General features: G+C 37.4%; 2 protein-coding genes across 3 annotated transcripts in view; both read right to left on the reverse strand.

Moving 5' to 3' along the window:
• Positions 1–20513, reverse strand: part of PRTFDC1 (phosphoribosyl transferase domain containing 1) — a 138818-nt gene extending 118305 nt beyond the window's left edge. For both annotated transcript variants that reach the window (XM_079910621.1, XM_079910619.1), the window contains exons 1-2: positions 20377–20513; positions 5940–6086 (exon numbers count right to left, since the gene is read on the reverse strand). The gene's annotated coding sequence lies outside the window, so the exon portion shown is untranslated. The remainder of the gene's footprint in view (positions 1–5939; positions 6087–20376) is intronic.
• The window catches only part of ENKUR (enkurin, TRPC channel interacting protein), a 30250-nt gene that overhangs the window by 1529 nt on the left and 7340 nt on the right, over positions 1–21381 (reverse strand). Inside the window, exons 2-4 of the mRNA XM_079910610.1 lie at positions 20377–20522; positions 14810–15033; positions 5940–6086 (exon numbers count right to left, since the gene is read on the reverse strand). Coding sequence (XP_079766736.1) covers positions 5940–6086; positions 14810–15033; positions 20377–20522 — 517 coding nt within the window. The remainder of the gene's footprint in view (positions 1–5939; positions 6087–14809; positions 15034–20376; positions 20523–21381) is intronic.

Below are 21381 nucleotides of genomic sequence, written 5' to 3' on the forward strand. Positions count from 1 at the left end.
ATGGTAAAGAAAACTGTACATAGCAAAGTAAACTGCAGAAGCAGAGTAAATCGCAAAGAAAATTGCACTGGGAAGGAAAAATGTAAACAGGTAAAGAAAGCCGACAAAAATAACTAAAAAATGATATGTGTTTATCAAGTTCTTGGCCACAGTAACAAAAAATACTGTACAGAGGCCAAACCCTGTCCTTGATTGTGTGCTCAATTCCCACTGGGAGTATTTATTTTCTTTGTTTTTAATGTTACTGTACTTGTTTTTACCATCAAATACGTGTATGCAGAGTTATGAGTAGTATGAAACTAAGCTCATAGCAAATGCTTTGGTAAAAACAACTTAGAGTTGATGTCCCAAGCAAAAGAACAATTTTGAACAGGAAATTATTTCTTATAAAAATTTTCATTTTTTTTTCTTTAGAAAAAAAGTATCCTCATTCTTCAACAGAGAAATCACATCAAAACACTTGATTCTGACTTACATGGCCATGTTTTCTTATATCTGACTAAATGGAATTGTATAAAATGCCAAAATTCAATTTTTTATTTTACTTATTTTGCGTTACGCGGGCCTCTCACTGTTGTGGCCTCTCCCATTGCGGAGCACAGGCTCCAGACACGCAGGCTCAGCGGCCATGGCTCACGGGCCCAGCCGCTCTGCGGCATGTGGGATCCTCCCAGACCGGGGCATGAACCCGCGTCCACTGCATCGGCAGGTGGACTCTCAACCACTGCGCCACCAGGGAAGCCCCAAAATTCAATTTAACAAGAGATGATCTTTTATGTGTTTTCAGTATTAGAAAGAATTCTTCCTCCATATAGTTAATGGATCTATACTTCCCATTAATTTATTCTAGAAATGACTGAAATATCATTACATGTAACACATATGCTAATTCAATAATGTAAGTTAACGTTTTATGTTCTCAGAAACCAACAAATTCAAAATTAGGAATCTCTTAGGAGCAATAAAGGTTATTTCCATCTCTGCACAGTTATCATTTCTTATCACAATGCACTAGCGGCTCCATTGACAAAATGGTCTTAAACTAATTGAACTCATGCAATGAAATTGTATAAATTGACACTTTCTGTTATTCACTATGGGTGCACAAATCATTTTATTTACACAAAAATGAAAAGTAAAACTGAAAGTAACATTTAAAATATTGCCTGGAAATTATGATCACTGACACACAGATGGAAAAACATATCCCATGCAAATGAAGACCAAAAGAAAGCTGGGGTAACTATACTTATGACAGAAAAACTGACTTTGAAACAAAGACTGTAATAAGGGACAAAGGGCATGACATAATGATAAAGTGGTTGATACAACAAGAGGATATAACATTTATAAATATTTATGTACCCAACATAGGAGCATCAAAATATGAATGCAAATATTAACAAATTGAAAGAAAAAACCAGACAGCAATACTATAATAGTAGGGGACTTTAATATTCCACTTACATCAATGGATAGATCATCCAGACAGAAAATCAGTAAGGAAACATCAACTTTAAATGACAGGTTAGATCAGATGGACCTCACAGATACGTATAAAACTTTCCATCCAAAAGCAACAAATACACATTCTTCTCAAGTGTACACAGAACATTCTCCAGCACAGATCATATGTTAGGCTACAAATCAAGTCTTAATAAATTTAAGAGGACTGAAATCATATCAAACATATTTTCTGACCACAATGGTATGAAACTAGAAATAGACCATAGTCTATTAAGTATGCAATAGCATTATGTTTAAAAAAACAAATACCTTAGTAATAAAAATACTTTACTGCTAAAAAATGCTAACCATCATCTGGCAGTGCAGGGTTTCCACAAATCTTCAATTTGTAAAAATCTCAGTATCTGTGAAGCACAGTAAAATGAAGTGCAATAAAACAAGGTATGCCTGTACCCTAATCAAGTGGGATTTATTCCAGGGAGGCAAGGCTGGTTCAATATTCGCAAATCAGTCAATGTGATACACTACATTAATAAAATAAAGGATAAAAATCATATGATCACCTCAACTGATGCAAAAAAGCATGATAAAATTCAACCTCCATTTATGATTAAAAAAAAAAACTTTCAACAAAATGCATACAGAGGGAACATACCTCAACATAATAAAGGCCAAATACGACAAGCCCACAGCTAACATCATACTCTTTCTTTCTTTTTTTTTTTTTTTAACATCTTTATTGGGGTATAATTGCTTTACAATGGTGTGTTAGTTTCTGCTTTATAACAAAAGTGAATCAGTTATACATATACATATGTTCCCATATCTCTTCCCTCTTGTGTCTCCCTCCCTCCCACCCTCCCTATCCCACCCCTAACATCATACTCAATGGTGAAAAGCTAAAAGCTTTTCCTCTAAGATCAGGAACAAGACAAAGATGCCCACCTTTGCCACTTTTATTCAACATAGTATTGGAAGTCCTAGACAGAGCTCAGAAGTAGCATAATTTAAAATTATTGATTAAAAAAAAAAAAAAAGAAAGAAAATATGGTCCTTGAAAATCATGGCCATACATTTAGATTTATGAGAGAATTAAAAGTGTCTTATATAACAATACCTTCATAATAAGCCCTCACAGTACAAATTTAATCTTGTAAACTTTTCGGGGAGAAAACGGTTTACTTCCAGGCTCAGGTAAAAATGACTACAAGTTTGGACACACTTTATAGAAAAGATCTGTTGAGAAAAAAGGCCACAAATGTTGAGCATTTCTTGAGTGAGATTACATCAAGGATTTGGGAAAGGGAAAAGGTAGAAGTGTCTTCTACATTTTAAAAAGAGAGGGATGGGCTAACACAGTTCTTAATAGTGTATGAGAAGTATTCCAATAAGAAGTCCTCAAAAGAATTCTGTTTTTCTATAGGCTTTCATTATGAAACAGGAAATATGTTTCCACAGTGCTCCACAGGGTTGCCTATTGCAGAGAAGAAATCTATGTATTTATACACTTTGAAATATCAAAGGTTTTTCATAGCTCCTTGGGTGATCTTTCCCTATTCCTTGTGGTCACAGCAGCTACACGTTTTGCAGTATTTCTTTTTAAAGGATAGTTTTCTTTATCTTCCAGTGTGTACAATAACATTTGGATCAAAGTCCACCTCTAGGGATGGGAACTAAATGTGATTGATATTTCATATTATACCAAAATAGCCTCTTAACGGTTTTGTGGTTATTTCATCTAAAAAAAATCTTTTATCCACTGCAGCGATACTGATTTTCCCTTATCTTTATTTCTTCATTTTTCTCTCTTCTAGTTTAATACTGAAATAATATTGTTAATTTTGGAAAAGTTTTCACATAGGGAGAAGCAGTCATAAAATAATAGGAAGTGTGTTCAGGTCCATGCTCCTCTGCTGCCACCCCCATCCATTCTCCACCTCTGGCTCTGCGCTGTGACTAGGGGCTGGGCGGTGGTGGGGCTGAGGTATTTATTCCTATGGGCTGCTCCTCCCCCAGCGCTGTTCCCTCCAACCTCTGCCTGAATTTAGCTAAGGAAGACACCGGTGGGAGGAGAGCAAGGTTGGGGCATTTCTTCCCCCACCCCGGACATCACCTGGACATGACTGGCCCTTGCATCTGTGACTACAGTGCCTGTCGGAGCCCCTCTTCCAGGCTCCAGCTCCCACCTGGCTCTGGTAATGCTGTTTCCTGCCCCTGCCCTTCCAGCCCAGGGTGGTGGTGATTCCTGCTGTCCGTAGTCCTGGGTGCCTCAGTGTTCCTTGTTGGTTCCCTTAGCCCTGCTTCACCTCTGTAAATAGTTCCTTTGTAGATTCTCTTCAGAATCCCAGCCTAGTATGCCTTCCATCCCCTGCTGGATCCCGGGCGGGAAGAGCCTCCCTCTGTTACCTCTTATGCACGTGCTTATCACGTGGTAGGAAAACACAGGCCTGGGAACTGGTCAATGTGAGTTTTAGTCCCTCGTCAGCTACTTGATAATGTTGTGACCAGGGGCAAATGTAAACCAACCTCCAAGTTCACTGACAGTAAGGACCACGTTTGTTTTGCTCACAACAGTATATCCCCCAGGCTGGGTACAGCGAGTGGAACATGGTAGATCAGATGTTCAGTAGATGAACGGAGGGATGAATGAACAAATGTGCCCACTTAATACTGATATATTTGCATTTTATATCCTCATCTGTGAAATGAGAAGTTTGGAATAATTAGACCAGATGAGCCCTTCCTGGATAATGAGACTGTCATTTTATGAAGAATGAGCAGAATGTGCCCTACTCAGGGACATATGACCATACTGCCATAGAACTACATGCAACTCTTAACCAGGGAAGGGAGCAGCGTTCAGGGCTTGTCAGGAACAGAGCTCGTGGCTTTGTTACCATGGCAGCTACACTACCCAGCTAATAAGGCATCCAAGGGAGGGTCAGCTATTGTCTATCAAAGTGTCTACAAAGAAACTCTGTAGTGACCACATCAGGAAGCTGAGGGCTGCTGACCCACTAAGGAGGTGCCGAGGGAAGAGCCTTTTCCTTCCCAGGGAAGTTCTTCCTTTCTTTTCCTATTTTTCTTAGATGTAAAAACCTGGCTTTCACAAAAACATGTATGTTTTAAGAATGGCAGAATCTGATGGAGGGAGGGAAGGAGGGAGGGAGAGAGGGAGGGAGGGAACCAAAGAACAGTGCTCTTCCTGAAAATGACGGGCCGAGTCCCACTTCCACGTGTGCCAGCCTTCTTGCCTGCCTGTCTCCCTTCCTCCTCTCCAGCGCACCATTATTAATCACCTGTGTTTACACTGGGCACTAGGTTAGGCATTGCAGAGATTGCTGGCAACAAAGAGACAGGGTCACTGCCCTCGGGCCACTCCTGCTGTCTGGGATATCCTCTTACTCTGCAGTTTAAGGCGCAGCTAAAGATCTACCTACGTCCTGCACTGGATGCTCGTGCCTGCGAACCTTATAAAACATATGATCTGTACACACACACATCTTTCTATATGTACATAGATACACAGCACCTCTTATCAATTAAATTACAACATTATCCAGAGCAGAAATTTTATTTTATGCCCCTTGGGGCTTAGCATGATACTCTATGCAGAACAGACATTTAATAAATGTTTATTGATGATTGGGATGACACTGATAAAATGCTAAGATTTTATAACAGCATATGAATCCATTTTTCAATAGAAATTAATGTTGTAAAAAGTTTTTTTTTCTCCGTTTTGAAAAGGTCACTAGAAATGACTTTGTAGAAAGCTTTCAAAGTAACAAAACAAAGAATAAAGTACTATTTTTACCTCTATAAGAGAGCACAACTATAGAACAGTGTCAGTAGGTGCTTAACAAATACTCTCTAAAGATGATGGAGCAACGGTGCTCACACCCCCCAATATTTTAAATGCTTCAGATAGAAGTCTTGCATTAAAAACTCCAGTGTAAGTGTCTTTAGGTCTGTTTTATTCCAAATAAAGAAAACATATGTAAAGCCTAAAACCTGGTTATTTTAAAATCTGGACACTTGCTTATAAGAAAGAAAAAAAAAGTTGGTCTAGGGACAGTTTCAATTATTCTAGAGCTCCACCTAGTGAAAAGTATCTACCATAAGGATATCATTTTTGAAAAATTCAGGGGCATGGGAATGAAAATCAAAATGCTTTTTTACTTTATTTATGCACATTCATTGAAGGAAAAGCTTAGCTTGCTTATGACACTACTTCAGGAAGAAACAGAAGCTCACCTAGTTGGAAACAAATTATTATTCAACAGTCCCTATATCACAACTTTTTGCTTTCCCCAAAGAGCCAGCTTTGTTGCACGCAGTTGTCACTATAATCAAAAGAGAGTGTTCTGATTTCAAAATCAAAGTGCGGGCCTTAATAATCACTGACGGTGGACCTTTCTTTCAGAGATGTTTTAAAGAGTTACACATGAATGTAAACTAAAGACGCTTACCTGCAGAACTGCCTCCCTTTCTTCATCAGATAGCCTTTTCATAGCTGCTTCCCTGAGGTTTTCCTGGATATAGTTATCATATTCTTCCTGGGCTTTCTTCACTTCTTCATTTCGCTTACGTATGTAATCAGGCGTGACACCATAACCCTTGTAAGGATTTTTCAGGAAAAAAAAAAAAATCAAAATCCTGAAAGTAATCTTATATATGTGTACATACCAACCAATGATTAGGAGCAAAAGAAACGTTACAGACTTAAAGCCTTTGCTCAAAACACTGCAAGTTAACAAAAGTCAGTGATTTTTTTTCTTTTTCCTATTTGGAACTAGTTGAATCTGGTCATTTAAAACCATCTGTGCTGTTATCATGGCTGTTTGTTTTCCCTCTTTTGAATGTTCCCAGTGCCTGTTCTTGGCTGATGGCTTGGCCCTTACTTTACCCTGAAGAACTGGATTTTCTTTAGTTCTTTTAGGTGCTTCAGATTTTACTTTGAAATATCTCAAATATCTTAAGGTCTCTTGTGCATTATCTCGTAAAAAGAAAAAAAAAAAAGGAAGATAAATGCTTCCAATGCATTGTAAGAACAAACTCTTAAAGATGCTAGGCACATCTGCTTTAAGAAAAAATTGACGTGGGCCCCTTAGGTTGTTTTTGGAACAACAAAATACAATCTTAGGCTCCTGGGCTGCTTACAAGGACTGACAGTGAAGCAATCAGCTATGATTCTTTCAAGTTAGTGAATGTGTCGATACCACTGTGTAGAGAAACAGAACTACTCCCTGTTCATTCTTCAAAGCATTATTTGAGGATGTACTTGGTGCTAGCTACACTAGTGAATAAGAAAGGAAAAGTTTCTGTCCTCATGGAATGTGCATTCTGTAGTGAGAGAAACTCACCAAAAATAAAGTATGAAATAATATATATAAGTGCGCCACAGTAAAATACAGTAAGAAAAAAGAAAGTCATGAGAGCTATTTGAGATAAATAAAGATGTCAGAGAAGACCAGAGGGCAGACAGCAGAAGCAAGAAGAACTACAATCCTGCAGTCTGTAGAACAAAAACCACATTCACAGAGAGAGACAAGATGAAAAGGCAGAGAGCTATGTACCAGATGAAGTAACAAGATAAAACCCCAGAAAAACAACTAAATGAAGTGGAGATAGGCAACCTTCCAGAAAAAGAATTCAGAATAATGAGAGTGAAGATGATCCAGGACCTCGGACAAAGAATGGAGGCAAAGATCAAGAAGATGCAATAAATGTTTAACAAAGACCTAGAAGAATTAAAGAACAAACACCCAGAAGAATTAAAGAAGAAAAAAGAGATGAACAATACAATAACTGAAATGAAAAATACACTAGAAGGAATCAATAGCAGAATAACTGAGGCAGAAGAACGGATAAGTGACATGGAAGACAGAATGATGTAATTCACTGCCATGGAACAGAATAAAGAAAAAAGAATGAAAATAAATGAAGACAGCCTAAGAGACCTCTGGGACAACATTAAATGCAACAACATTTGAATTATAGGGGTCCCAGAAGGAGAAGAGGTAGAGAAAGGACCCGAGAAAATACTGGAAGAGATTATAGTCAAAAACTTCCCTAACATGGGAAAGGAAATAGCCACCCAAGCCTAGGAAGTGCAGAGAGTCCCAGGCAGGATAAACCCAAGGAGAAACACACTGAGACACACAGTAATCAAATTGACAAAAATTAAAGACAAAGAAAAATTATTGAAAGCAGCAAGGGAAAAATGACAAATAATATACAAAGGAACTCCCATCAGGTTAACAGTTGATTTCTCAGCAGAAACTCTATAAGCGAGAAGGGAGTGGCATGATATATTTAAAGTGATGAAGGGAAGAACCTATAACCAGTATTAGTCTACCCGGCAAGTATCTCATTCAGATTTGATGGAGAAATCAAAAGCTTTACAGACAAGCAAAAGCTAAGAGAATTCAGCACCACCAAACCAGTCCTAAAACAAATGCTAAAGGAACTTCTCTAAGTGGGAAACACAAGAAAAGAAAACGACCTACAAAAACAAATGCATCACAGTTAAGAAAATGGTAATAGGAACATACATATGGATAATTACCTTAAACATGAATGGATTAAATCCTCCAACCAAAAGATACAGGCTTGCTGAATGGATACAAACACAAGACCCATATATATGCTGTCTACAAGAGACCCACATCAGACCTAAGGACACATAAAGATTGAAAATGAGGGGATGGAAAAAGATATTCCATGCAAATGTAAATCAAAAGAAAGCTGGAGTAACAATACTCATATAAGATAAAACAGACTTTAAAATAAAGAATGTTACAAGAAACAAGGAAGGACACTAAATAATGATCAAGGGATCATTCCAAGAAAAAGATATAACAAATATAAATATATATGCACCCAACATAGGAGCACCTCAATATATAAGGCAACCGCTAACAGCTATAAAAGAGGAAATCGACAGTAACACAGTAATAGTGGGAGACTTTAACACCTGACTTACACCAATGGACAGATCATCCAAAGAGAAAATTAATAAGGAAACACAAGCTTTAAATGACACAATAAACCAGATAGAATTAATTGATATTTATAGGACATTCCATCCAAAAATAGAAGATTACACTTTCTTCTCAAGTACACATGGAACATTCTCCAGGATAGATCACATCTTGGGTCACAAATCAAGCCTCAAAAGTTAAGAACATTGAAATCATATCAAGCATCTTTTCTGACCACAACGCTATGAGATTAGAAACCAATTACAGGGAATAAAACCATAAAAAACACAAACACATGGAGGCTAAACAATACATTACTAAATAACCAAGAAATCAAAGAGGAAATCAAAAAATACGTAGAAACAAATGACAATGAAAACACGACGATACAAAACCTATGGGATACAGCAAAAGCAGTTCTAAGAGGGAAGTTTACAGCAATACAAGCTTACCTCAAGAAACAAGAAAAATCTCAAATAAACAATCTAAGCTTACACCTAAAGGAAATAGAGAAAGAAGAACAAACAAAACTCAAAGTTAGTAGAAGGAAAGAAATCATAAAGAGCAGAAATAAAAGAAATAGAAACAAAGAAAACAATAGCAAAGATCAATAAAAATAAAAGCTGGTTCTTTGAGAAGATAAACAAAATTGATAAACCATTGGACAGACTCATCAAGAAAAAGAGGGAAAGGACTCAAATCAATAAAATTAGAAATGAAAAAGGAGAATTTACAACAGACACCGCAGAAATACAAAGCATCCTAAGAGACTACTACAAGCAACTCTATGCCAATAAAATGGACAACCTGGAAGAAATGGACAAAGTCTTAGAAAGGTATAACCTTCCAAGACTGAACCAGGAAGAAATAGAAAATATGAACAGACCAATCACAAGTAATGAAATTGAAACTGTGATTAAAAATCTTCCAATAAACAAAAGTCCAGGACCAGACGGCTTCACAGGTGAATTCTATCAAATATTTAGAGAAGAGCTAACACCCATTCTTCTCAAACTCTTCCAAAAAATTGAAGAGGAAGGAACACCCTCAAACTCATTCTATGAGGCCACCATCACCCTGATACCAAAACCAGACAAAGATACTACAAAAAAAGAAAACTACAGACCAATATCACTGATGAATATAGTCAACAAAATACTAGCAAACAAAATCCAACAATACATTAAAAAGATCATACACCATGATCAAATAGGGTTTATCCAGGGATGCAAGGATTCTTCAATATATGCAAATCAATCAATGTGATACACCATATTAACAAACTGAAGAATAAAAACCATATGATCTTCTCAATAGATGCAGAAAAAGCTTTTGACAAATTCAACACCCATTTATGACAAAAACTCTCCAGAAAGTGGGCATAGAGGGAACCTACCTCAACATAATAAAGGCCATATAAGACAAACCCACAGCAAATATCAGTCTCAATGGTAAAAAACTGAAAGCATTTCCTCTAAGATCATGAACAAGACAAGGATGTCCACTCTCGCCACTATCATTCAACACAGTTTTGGAATTCCTAGCCACGGCAATCAGAGAAGAAAAATAAAAGGAATACAAATTGGAAAAGAAGAAGTAAAACTGTCACTGTTTGCAGATGTCATGACACTATACATAGAGAATCCTAAAGATGCCACCAGAAAACTACTAGAGCTAATCAATGAATTTGGTAAGGTTGTAAATAATTACATAATTAACGCACAGAAATCTCTTGCATTCTTATACACTAATGATGAAAAATCTGAAAGAGAAATTAAGGAAACACTCCCATTTACCACTGCAACAAAAAGAATAAAATACCTAGGAATAAACCTACCAAGGGAGACAATAGACCTGTATGCAGAAAACTATAAGACACTGATGAAAGAAATTAAAGATGATACAAACAGATGGAGAGATATACCATGTTCTTGGATTGGAAGAATCACTATTGTGAAAATGACTATACTACCCAAAGCAATCTACAGATTCAATGCAATCCCTATCAAATTACCAATGGCATTTTTTACAGAACTAGAACAAAAAAATCTTAAAATTTGTATGGAGACACAAAAGACCCCGAATAGCCAAAGCAGTCATGAGGGAAAAAAACGGAGCTGGAGGAATCAGACTCCTTGACTTCAGACTATACTACAGAGCTACAGTAATCAAGACAATATGGTACTGGCACAAAAACAGAAATATAGATCAATGCAACAGGATAGCAAGCCCAGAGATTAAACCCATGCACATATGGTCACCTTATCTTTGATAAAGGAGGCAAGAATATACAATGGAGAAAAGACAGCCTCTTCAATAAGTGGTGCTGGGAAAACTGGACAGCTACATGTAAAAGAATGAAATTAGAACACTCCCTAACACCATACACAAAAATAAACTCAAAATGGATTAGAGACCTAAATGTAAGACTGGACACTATAAAACTCTTAGAGGAAAACATAGGAAGAACACTCTTTGACATAAATCACAGCAAGATCTTTTTTGATCCACCTCCTAGAGTAATGGAAATAAAAACAAAAATACACAAATGGGACCTAATGAAACTGAAAAGCTTTTGCACATCAAAGGAAACCATAAACAAGATGAAAAGACAACCCTCAGAATGGGAGAAAATATTTGCAAACGAATCAATGGACAAAGGATTAATCTCCAAAATATATAAACAGCTCGTGCAGCTCAATATTAATGAAACAAACAACCCAATCAAAAAATGGGTAGAAGACCTAAATAGACATTTCTCCAAAGAAGACATACAGATGGCCAAGAAGCACATTAAAAAACTGCTCAACATCACTAATTATTAGAGAAATGCAAATCAAAATTACAATGAGGTATCACCTCACACCAGTTAGAATGGGCATCATCAGAAAATCTGCAAACAACAAGTGCTGGAGAGGGTGTGGAGAAAAGGGAACCCTCTTGCACTGTTGGTGGGAATGTAAATTGATACAGCCACTATGGAGAACAGTATGGAGGTTCCTTAAAAATCTAAAAATAGAATTACCATATGACCCAGCAATCCAACTACTGGCATATACCCAGAGAAAACCATAATTCAAAAGGACCAATGCACCCCAATGTTCATTGCAGCACTATTTACAATAGCCAGGACATGGAAGCAACCTAAATGCCCATCGACAGACGAATGGATAAAGAAGATGTGGTACATATATGCAATGGAATATTACTCAGCCATAAAAAGGAACAATATTAGGTCATTTGTAGAGACGTGGTTGGATGTAGAGACTGTCCCACAGAGTGAAGTAAGTCAGAAAGAGAAAAACAAATATCGTATATTAACGCATATAGGTGGAACCTAGAAAAATGGTACAGATGAACCAGTTTACAGGACAGAAACAGAGACAGAGATGTAGAGAACGAACATATGGACACCAAGGGGGGAAAGTGGAGGGGCGTGGTGGTGGTGGGATGAATTGGGAGATTGAGATTGACATGTATACACTAATATGTATAAAATGGATAACTAATAAAAACCTGATGTATAAAAAAATAAATTTAAGTTAAAAAAAAAGATGTCAGGGAAGACCTCTCTGAGGAAGTAGCTGTTGTGAGGTATGAGTCATTAAAACTATTCACAAATATTCTGGTTCTTCTCCTTCTAGGCACTTGGTATGACAATATTTTCCTGCTCCCCTTCAAGTAAGATGCAGCCTGTGACCTGAATTTCCCCGTGTGAGTAGAAGTAATGTCCTTTTTGGGTAGAAGGCTCATGAATTAATGGTTGACTTGTCATGTTCTTTTTCTCTCTGGTATGGTGATGGGTGATGTTTTGGTTTGCCTGGGTCCTGGAGTCAGGACAAGAAGCAGAGCTCCCAACAATCCCCATGCACAGGTAGCACAAGCAACCAATAAAACCGAGTTGCTTTTAGTTACTGCAACTTGGGGGTTGTTAACCACAGCACAACCTAACCTAATCCTGACAATAAGGGATAGAAATCCTAGCTACAAATGTGTTCTGGAAAGTTGCAAAGCACTATACAAATAGACTAAGAGCTCAGTATTCTGGTAAGTTAGTTTCATGGTAACCAGTTCAATCCATTTCAGGAAACACTGAGGGCAACACCTCATTTCAGCTTAGTACAATCACTGAGGTTCCCAATGATGATTGTGTCATCACAAGTGATTAAATTATATTTGGCACACTCTGTGTAGGAAAAGGAACTACGTCACAAATGGGTAAAAGCTGCAGTGATCTGAAATATTCCCATGTGCTGGATCATTGAGGGTAATGCATAGTATTAATATTAATAATTGCATATATTATAATATCCGCTCTTTACTGAACTTCTGTTAGGTACCAGGTATTGTGTCAAGTGCTGAATATATTTTATATCATTCAGTCCACACCATGCTGTGATAAATCTAATAGCTTGTTAAAAATCAGAGTTAAGTAAGTGGCAGAGTTAGAATTTGAAACGCTTGTCTTCCTATTATTGCTATGTAACTCAGGCAAACATCCATGCTTCAGTTTGCTTACACAAAATATTCTCATGGCACAAATGGGCATGTAATACTTTATTTGGAACTAAAACGTGAGGTTCATTCACTTTTAAAAAATGGCCTTGCCTTTAAAAGGACTTACTATCTCACTTACCAATAACAGATTTTTTTAGCTTAACTCAGGTAAGTAGAAAGTAAGTCGAGTTAGTCCTTCGTAAGCCCTGACTGGTTAGCCATCGAGAGTACACCAGGTGCAGAGAATTTGCGTGGCTTCGTAGACAAGCACAGGTAGACTAACCTCGTATTCTTCTGTCTCTGTGATGGAGACTCTCAGTTTCCTGTTCAAGGCAGAAGATGTATTGAAGTGGACAGCTTAGGCGGAAGGCAGCCAGTGTGGCGGTTTGTGGCATGACCATCAAAGGAGAAGGGTTTTTACGTGACGGTGGAGAAAGGATGGATTGGAAATGGCTTTAAAGAGCTAGGAGAATGAAGTTTCTGCTTTTCCACACCCTGTGGGACAAGGACCCTGAAGAGCCTCCAGGGGCCATATTAGGAGGACGTATCCAGAGAAACTTGAAATCTTTGTAAGCATGAGCTGCCAACTCCCAGATCCCTACTAAGGTCTTCCAAAGGTGTCTCAGCCAGCCGAGTGACAAGGGTTTCTCAGGGAATAAGTAGTGTTCTCTGACAACAGCCTTGAGGTTCCTGTTTTGATGGTGAACAGTCATTGGATTCACCACGGTAGATCACTGGATGACCTCAGTACAAGCCCCTCTTACATGTTACAAATTCCTCTTTTTCTCTTCTTCCTTATTTCCTTTCTTTCTTTTTTGCCCAAGTTATTATTATGCATTATTACTCTTTAGGATCTTGTACTCATATACTATGTGTGTTTCCAGCACTTTTGTGCTCTGTAAGTATGCAAAGTAAAATAGGTCTTATAGAAGATATTTTTCATAAGCTTTTTAAATTTCTATATTTAAACTGCTAAACCCAAGCTTCTATAATTTTCAACAATGAAATTATATGCCTATCTGATAAGCAGCTTTTCAGATAGAAATGAAGGTCCTGAAAAGACTAACTATTGTACAGTACTCTTAAGGTCTGCTTTACTCTAAACCAAACACAAATGAGTATATTCAAACTGAAATAGTACTGTGAAATATTTACAGTACACTGATAGGATGGATGGTTCTAAAGTTGTTTTCCTCTTCATTTCTCTCATTCTGTTAACAAGATAATGTAAACTAATGACTAAATCTTAGGATCTTCTGAAAGGTTATTCCTTCTAGATCTATAGTAACAACTGTGCTTCTAGTGACAATTCCACCTCACTGAAAATGAGTACCTTTTAGAGAATGTTTGCTATAAATGTTAAATATATTAATAATTGAAATTATGAAAAACAATTATAGTTTCCCTCTACTGAACTATATGTTGTTGTTCATTCCAAATTCTCTGTAATTTCATCACACTAGATTTGGACCAAACATGGACTTCAGAGGAATGAGAACTGGCAATCTAGATAATTTGTCCAGTGAGAGCACTATTTTTTTTAATTGAAGTACAGTTGATTTACAATATTATATTAGTTTTAGGTGTACAATGTAGTGGTTCAAAATTTTTATAGATATAAACTCCATTTAAAGTTATTATAAAATGTTAGCTATATTTCCCTTGTATCTTATTTATTTTATCCGTAGTAATCCGTACCTCTTAATCCCCTACCCCTTTCCAACCCCTTCCCCTTTCCCTCTCCCCACTGGTAGTCATTAGTTTGTCAGTGAGGGCACTATTAGTGATAATACAGACAAACATTATGAATACCATATTTAAATTATCTATCAGGTCTTATTAATATATCACAAGGCTACCTTTTTATTGATGTACTTTGGAACTAGTCCTGAAGTTTCAAGGTCATGCTTGTCTCCAGTTCTTTTGTCAACATAAATTGGCTTAGGTTTTTTAGCCACTCCCATAATGACATCGGCTGCATTTGTATTTATAAATTTTTTTTCACTCTGTATTCCCATGACTGGATGGTCCGTCCTCAATGGCACAGGAGGCTTTCTGGGCTCATTCCATTCAAACTTTTTTTCTGTTAAACACAACATTTCCTTGTTAATATTAAACTATAAATGTGGCTACTCAGTACTATTTATAGCATCCAGATATTTTACCACTAGTATATTAGAGTTTTATTAATAATATATTCAAATATTTAAGGTAAAAATCAGTAATCATAAATGCAAAAGATTAAATGTGACATAATCAATTAATATGTTGGAGAACAATATAAAAATCTAAGGGAAGAAAATAAACACCCCAAATCATATGCTAGCTAAAACATTTTTATTAGCTATTATAAAAATATTTTCTTATAAAGATTTCAATAACAAATGTTCAGTATGCCCATTGAAAAAAGCCCAAAGAAACATTAAAACTTTTTTCTGAGTACCTTCAATATTATGAATAATTGCCTCTTCAGAGGAAAGTTACTGTAAAATCACCAAGTAAATAAATCAAACTTGATGTATCTGATGTATCCAAGAATCTGGATGTTTTTCACTAAAACTATTATTATTATAAGGTATAAAAATCATGTAATAGCTATGTACCTAACATGCAGCTTAAGAAATGATAAATGACCAATACTGCTGAGGCTTCCTATTCACTCCTCCCTGATTACAGCTCACCTCCTAAAATAACTGCTATCCAAAGTTACTTCTCTCTCTCTACCACATTCTCTTCATTAGCAGCAGATGAAACTGGCCATTTTTACACAGTCTCTTTGACTTGACCATTCCAACTTATCTATTTTGATACAGCCACATCAAAGTGGTTTGTCAAAATGCTAAAATGTAAAATAATTACACTTTACTTCCAAGAACCGAAGGCAACAACTATCTTGACAAAACCTTACTCAAAGGCTTCCCTGGTGGTGCAGTGGTTAAGAATCTGCCTACCAGTGCAGGGGACAAGAGTTCCAGCCCTGGTCCTGGAAGATCCCACATGCCGCGGAGCAACTAAGCCCGTGAGCCACAACTACTGAGCCTGTGCTCTAGAGCCTACGAGCCACAACTATTGAGCCCATGCACCACAAGGACTGAAGCCCGCCTGCCTAGAGCCCGCCTGCCTAGAGTCCGTGCTCCGCAACGAGAAGCCACCGCAATGAGAAGCCCACGCACCACAACAAAGAGTAAGCCCCCATTCGCCGCAACTAGAGAAAGCCTGCGCGCAGCAACAAAGACCCAATGCAGCCAAAAACAAGTAAATTAAATAAATTTTAAAAAACAACAAAAAAACCCACCTTACTCAAATCTTAACCTCATCACAACTACTATGGACTTTTACTTTATTCATTTCTGTACTGTTTGAACTTTTAAATCATTTTATATAACTTTTATTATCAGAAAAAAACAATACTTATTATTTAAAGTTTATGAACTGGATTAATCTCTTGTTATAGGCTGAATTGTGTCCCTCCCCCATATTCATACATTGAAGCTCTAAATGCCAGTACCTCAGAATGGAACTGTAGTTGGACATGCTTTTAAAGAGGGACTTAAGTTACAATGAGGTCATTAGGGTGAACGCTAATCCAATATGACTGATGTCCTTGTAAAAGGAGGAAATTTGGACACAAACACACACAGAAGGAAGCCATGTGAAGACACAGGGAGAAGACAGCGATCTATAAGTCAAGGAGAGAGGTCTCAGAAGAAATGAACCCTGGAAACATCCTGATCTTGTTTTTTTGTTTGTTTGTTTCATTTTGTTATTGGTTTTGTTTTGCGTTTTTTTTGGCCATTCCGTGTGGCATGTGGGATCTTAGTTCCCCAACCAGGGATTGAACCCATAACCCCTGCAGTGGAAACTCAGGGACCACCAGGGAGTTCCCAGTAACACCCTGATTTTGGACTCTAGCTCTCAGAATTGTCACAAAATAAATTTCTGTTTAAGCTACCCCATACTTATTACGGTAGCAGCCCCAGCAAACCAATATACCCCTGATAATTCTACATGCCCCCAGGAAACATTATAAAGGAGGTTTTGAATGTTCACTTATTCATTAATTCATGCAATATATTTTTGTTGAGCAATTACTATGTCCCCAGGTAATGCTCTAGGAACTGCGGGTACAGGAGTGAACAGAAGATACAAAGTCCCCTTTCTGATGGAGTTTATATTATAGTGGGGGATGAAAAAATAAAATATAATATGTAGACTATAATGTATATATTAGCTTGAACTATATGTAAAATTGTTTACTGTTTTTGACCTACAAAAATGGTTATCTTCTTCCTATTTAACATACTACTGAGATGTTGTGGACATTGTCAGAAATTGAATTAGGGAGTTCTTCCAAAGCCCGGAGCAGAGGATAAGCCTGTTACAACCCAAAGAGCTCCCTTCTACCAGATACACCCATGTCAGGTTGGGTATATCAAGTAAGGTTGGCATAATCAGTTTGCCTAAAAAAACAGAGGCATACATCTTATAGATGATCACGTGGGAAACATTTAGAAGCCGGATTTAATTATGAGTTGAAAGCGCATGCAAAGGACTCCCATAACGATAGCTTTAGAAATGCAATTAAGAGGCAAAACTGAATTCTCAGAAAATGGGGAAACAGTTTGGAAAGACTGATAATTCATTCTTAGTTGAGTAAGTATATTATAAATCTTGGTTGTTTGTGGTTATGCACTGGATGGAGCCTAAAGCCCACCCCCATCTTACCCTTATATCTATCAATATCTAAACATCATATTCTTTTCATCCGAGGCGTAGGGGTTGGCAATGTGGGGTGGCTCGGAAAATGGGGCAAGGATGTCTCTTTACAAATTATTCGGTGGTAATGTTAATAAGTCTGAAGACCAAATGACTGGGTTTCTTTTTAGGCTATAATAAAATGGCAATATTAACATGGTCTCGTGGTCATGCAGATGTTCTACTACTTACATTTAGAGAAATCTTCTTGTACCTGTTAGGTAGTTTTCAGTGTGTCTAGCAAATTGTTGTGTTCAGAATGGCAGAATATTCACCAAGAGACTGGCGGTAGCCTTGGCCTATATTACCTTTAACTTTGTCTCACTGGACGGGGCTTTTAACGCTCTTGCAATGCCCTGAATTTCTTAATTATTCCTAAGGCCAATGAAATTTTGTGTTTGTTTTGCCTTATAATGTTTATAAGAGAAGAGACAGACTTCTTCCCTTTCTCCTTATTTGAAACTTAGGATTTATACAGTTAGGTTATGTACTATGCTTAACCTTGGAGAGGATTCATGAGGACCCAAGTCATATCATTGGTTCTAAGGCACTTAAAGTATTAAATTCCATTTTAAGACTTTCCAGTGTTCTCAAGTGCTTGTGGGTCACAAAATAACAAGACTCCACTTAAGGGAGCTACAAGAGAGGCTTCTGAAGACATGAATTTCAGCATGAATGGTGTATTTTCAGACTGGCTTCTTCCACCTTTCCCAATAATGCCCTCATCCTCTGTCCCGGTATGAGGGTTATGAGAGAGGATTGTGGGACACATAATATTGCCATAGGGAGAAGTAGTTTCATTTTTGGCAAAAGGCACACCCTAGTTGGGCTTGAGATATTGCATTATTTCCTCGATGCCAGAAGAAGGGAAGAGGCTTTTTTTGGGCTGTGTTGGGTCTTCATTGCTGTGCGCGCACTTTCTCTAGGTGCGGCGAGTGGGGGCTACTCTTTGTTGCAGTGCGCGGACTTCTCATTGCGGTGGCTTCTCTCGTTGTGGAGCTCGGGCTCTAGGCGTGCGGGCTTCAGTAGTTGTGGCATGTGGGCTCAGTAGTTGTGGCTCGCGGGCTCTAGACCACAGGCTCAGTAGTTGTGGCTCATGGGCTTAGTTGCTCCGCGGCATGTGGGATCTTCCCCAACCAGGGCTCAAACCCGTGTCCCTGCATTGGCAGGCGGATTCTCAACCACTGCGCCACCAGGGAAGTCACCGAGGCTAACTTTTTAAAATAGATAGATTCATTGCCCTCTTCTCTTTATTATCTGAAAACATCAGGGAAGACATACCCAAGATGGGAAGAAGTTGCTTCCATGAATACCAATAACAATTCCTTTTTCATCCACTCTCCACTTTCCTGATGGACTTTTCCCCGGATACACATATTCTCTATGACCACAATTGACTACATAATTTGTGAGGCCCAGTACAAAATGAAAACGTGGGGCTCCTTGATAAAAAATTATTAGGCATTTCAAGACGGCAGAAGCAGAGCATTAAACCAAGTGTGGGATCCTCTGAAGCAGGGGGCCCTTTGTGACTGTACAGGTAGCACGCCCAAGAAACTGGCTCTCATTCATGAAGGCTCCTCCATTACATCTAACTCCTTCATTGTCCTAATGGTCTTAGAGATCGGAGAGAGTTAAAGCCCATACTCAAGGCTAAAGTGAGCCTGATAGTTGCTTCGACAACTGATAGTAATGGTTGTAGTTTTCATCTCTTGCAGAGAAGACCAGACAGGGTTTAGATGGTGAGCTATCTTGCCCACTGAGGTTTAGAACTCTTCTTATGATCATTGTTATTGAAGTCATATAGCTAGTTATGAAGATGGTGGGGCATGTGGTGCTGGAGGTGGGGTTTTATCAGATAGTCCAAGATGTAGTTCAAGATGCTTGCACCATCAAAGGAAAGTCTATTTGGGGGGCAGCTGGCATTCTCCACTCTCTTTTTCTACTACATCGTGGGTTTTTTTAAGAACTTTTATTTAAAATATTTTTTCACTGAAGTATAGTTGATGTATAATACTGATACTATATAAGTTACAGGTGTACAATATAGTGATTTTTAAAGGTCATACTCCATTTATAGTTATTATAAAATATTGGCTATATCCCCTGTGTTGTACGATATATCCTTGTATCTTATTTTGTACATAATATTGTACCTCTTAACCCCCTGCTTCTGTTTTGCTCCCTCCCTCTTCCCTCTCATCACTGATAACCACTGGTTTGTTCTGTGAGTCTGCTTCTTTTCTGTTATATTCACAAGTTTGTCGTATTTTTTAGATTCCACACATATGTGATGTCACACATTTCCCTGTCTGACTTATTTCACTTAGCATAATACCCTCCAAGTCCACCCACGTTGCTGCAAATGGCAGCATTTCATTCTTCGTTATGGTTGAGTAGTATTCCATTGTATACATATACCACATCTTCTTTATCTATTAATCTGCTGATGGGCACTTAGGTTGCTTCCATGTCTTGGCAACTGTAAATAATGCTGCTATGAACACTGGGGTGCATCTACTATGTTCTTGACGTCTGCTTTCTCCTAGCCTCTCAAATTCTGTTTAATATGAGGTAAAGTTGCTATCACTGTAAACATTTAATATTCAGACAAAATAATTTTAAATTATCTGCTAACACTTTTAATATTAAAAAGAGTGATAAAACCTACTGGGTGGTAGAGTTTTTTCCTTTGAATGTTTCTTCAGGAAATCCTTTGGAGAAGGTACTTCAAGTTTTGCTGGTCCCATAGTTTTCATTGCAGTTTTAAATTTTTGCTTCTCATCTTTTACAGCTGCCTTAAAAACGGATACATACCTAAAATTAAAAGAAAAAGTTGTAGCATTTACATTTCTAGTAAAAATTGTTTAAAGTTTATAAAAAGGATATACATTTCTAATTTATATATATCTATATTCATTTGGAGATAGCCATAAAGCATAATTATCTGAATTATCTGAGTCCATCAGGCTTAGGCAAGCTAGATGGAACCTTTGCCCTAAGAAAAACGTGCCAGGATAAAGATGGTCATAGTATTTCCTTATTATCCTTTGAATATCTGTAGCATCTATAGTGATGTCACCTCTCCCATTCCTGATATTGGTAATTTATGTCTTCTCTCTCTCTCTTTTTTTTTTTTCTGATAAGTCTAGCTAAGGGCTTATTAATTTTATTGATTTCTTAAAAAACCAGCTTTTCATTGATTTTCTTTAATGTTCACGTTTTCCATTTCAATGATTTCTGCACTGATCTTTACTATTTCTTATTTGGAGTTTAATTTGCTTTTCTTTTACAATTTTTTTTTTTTTTTTAGTTTCTTAAGGTACAAGTTTAGATATTTGACTTTAAACCTTTATACTTATCTAATAGAAGCTATAAAATTAAAAAATACCTTTTTAATTCCCTTCTGATATCTTCTTTGGCTTAGGAGTTTGTTTAGATGTGTTTTGCTTAATCTCCAAATATTTGGGGATTTTCCAGATACCTCTTTGATTTCTAATTAATTTTTACTGTGGTTAAAGAATATAATTGTAAAATTTCAATCCTTTAAGATTTTCTGACACTCGTTTTATGGCACAAAGCATAGTCTCTCTTGGTAGATGGTCTACATACACTGGAAAAGAAAGTGCACACTGCTGCTGTTGGCTGGAGTGTTCTATAAATGACAATTAGGTCA

The sequence above is a fragment of the Stenella coeruleoalba genome, assembly GCF_951394435.1.
Source record: "Stenella coeruleoalba genome assembly, chromosome: 2".
NCBI lineage: Eukaryota > Metazoa > Chordata > Mammalia > Artiodactyla > Delphinidae > Stenella > Stenella coeruleoalba.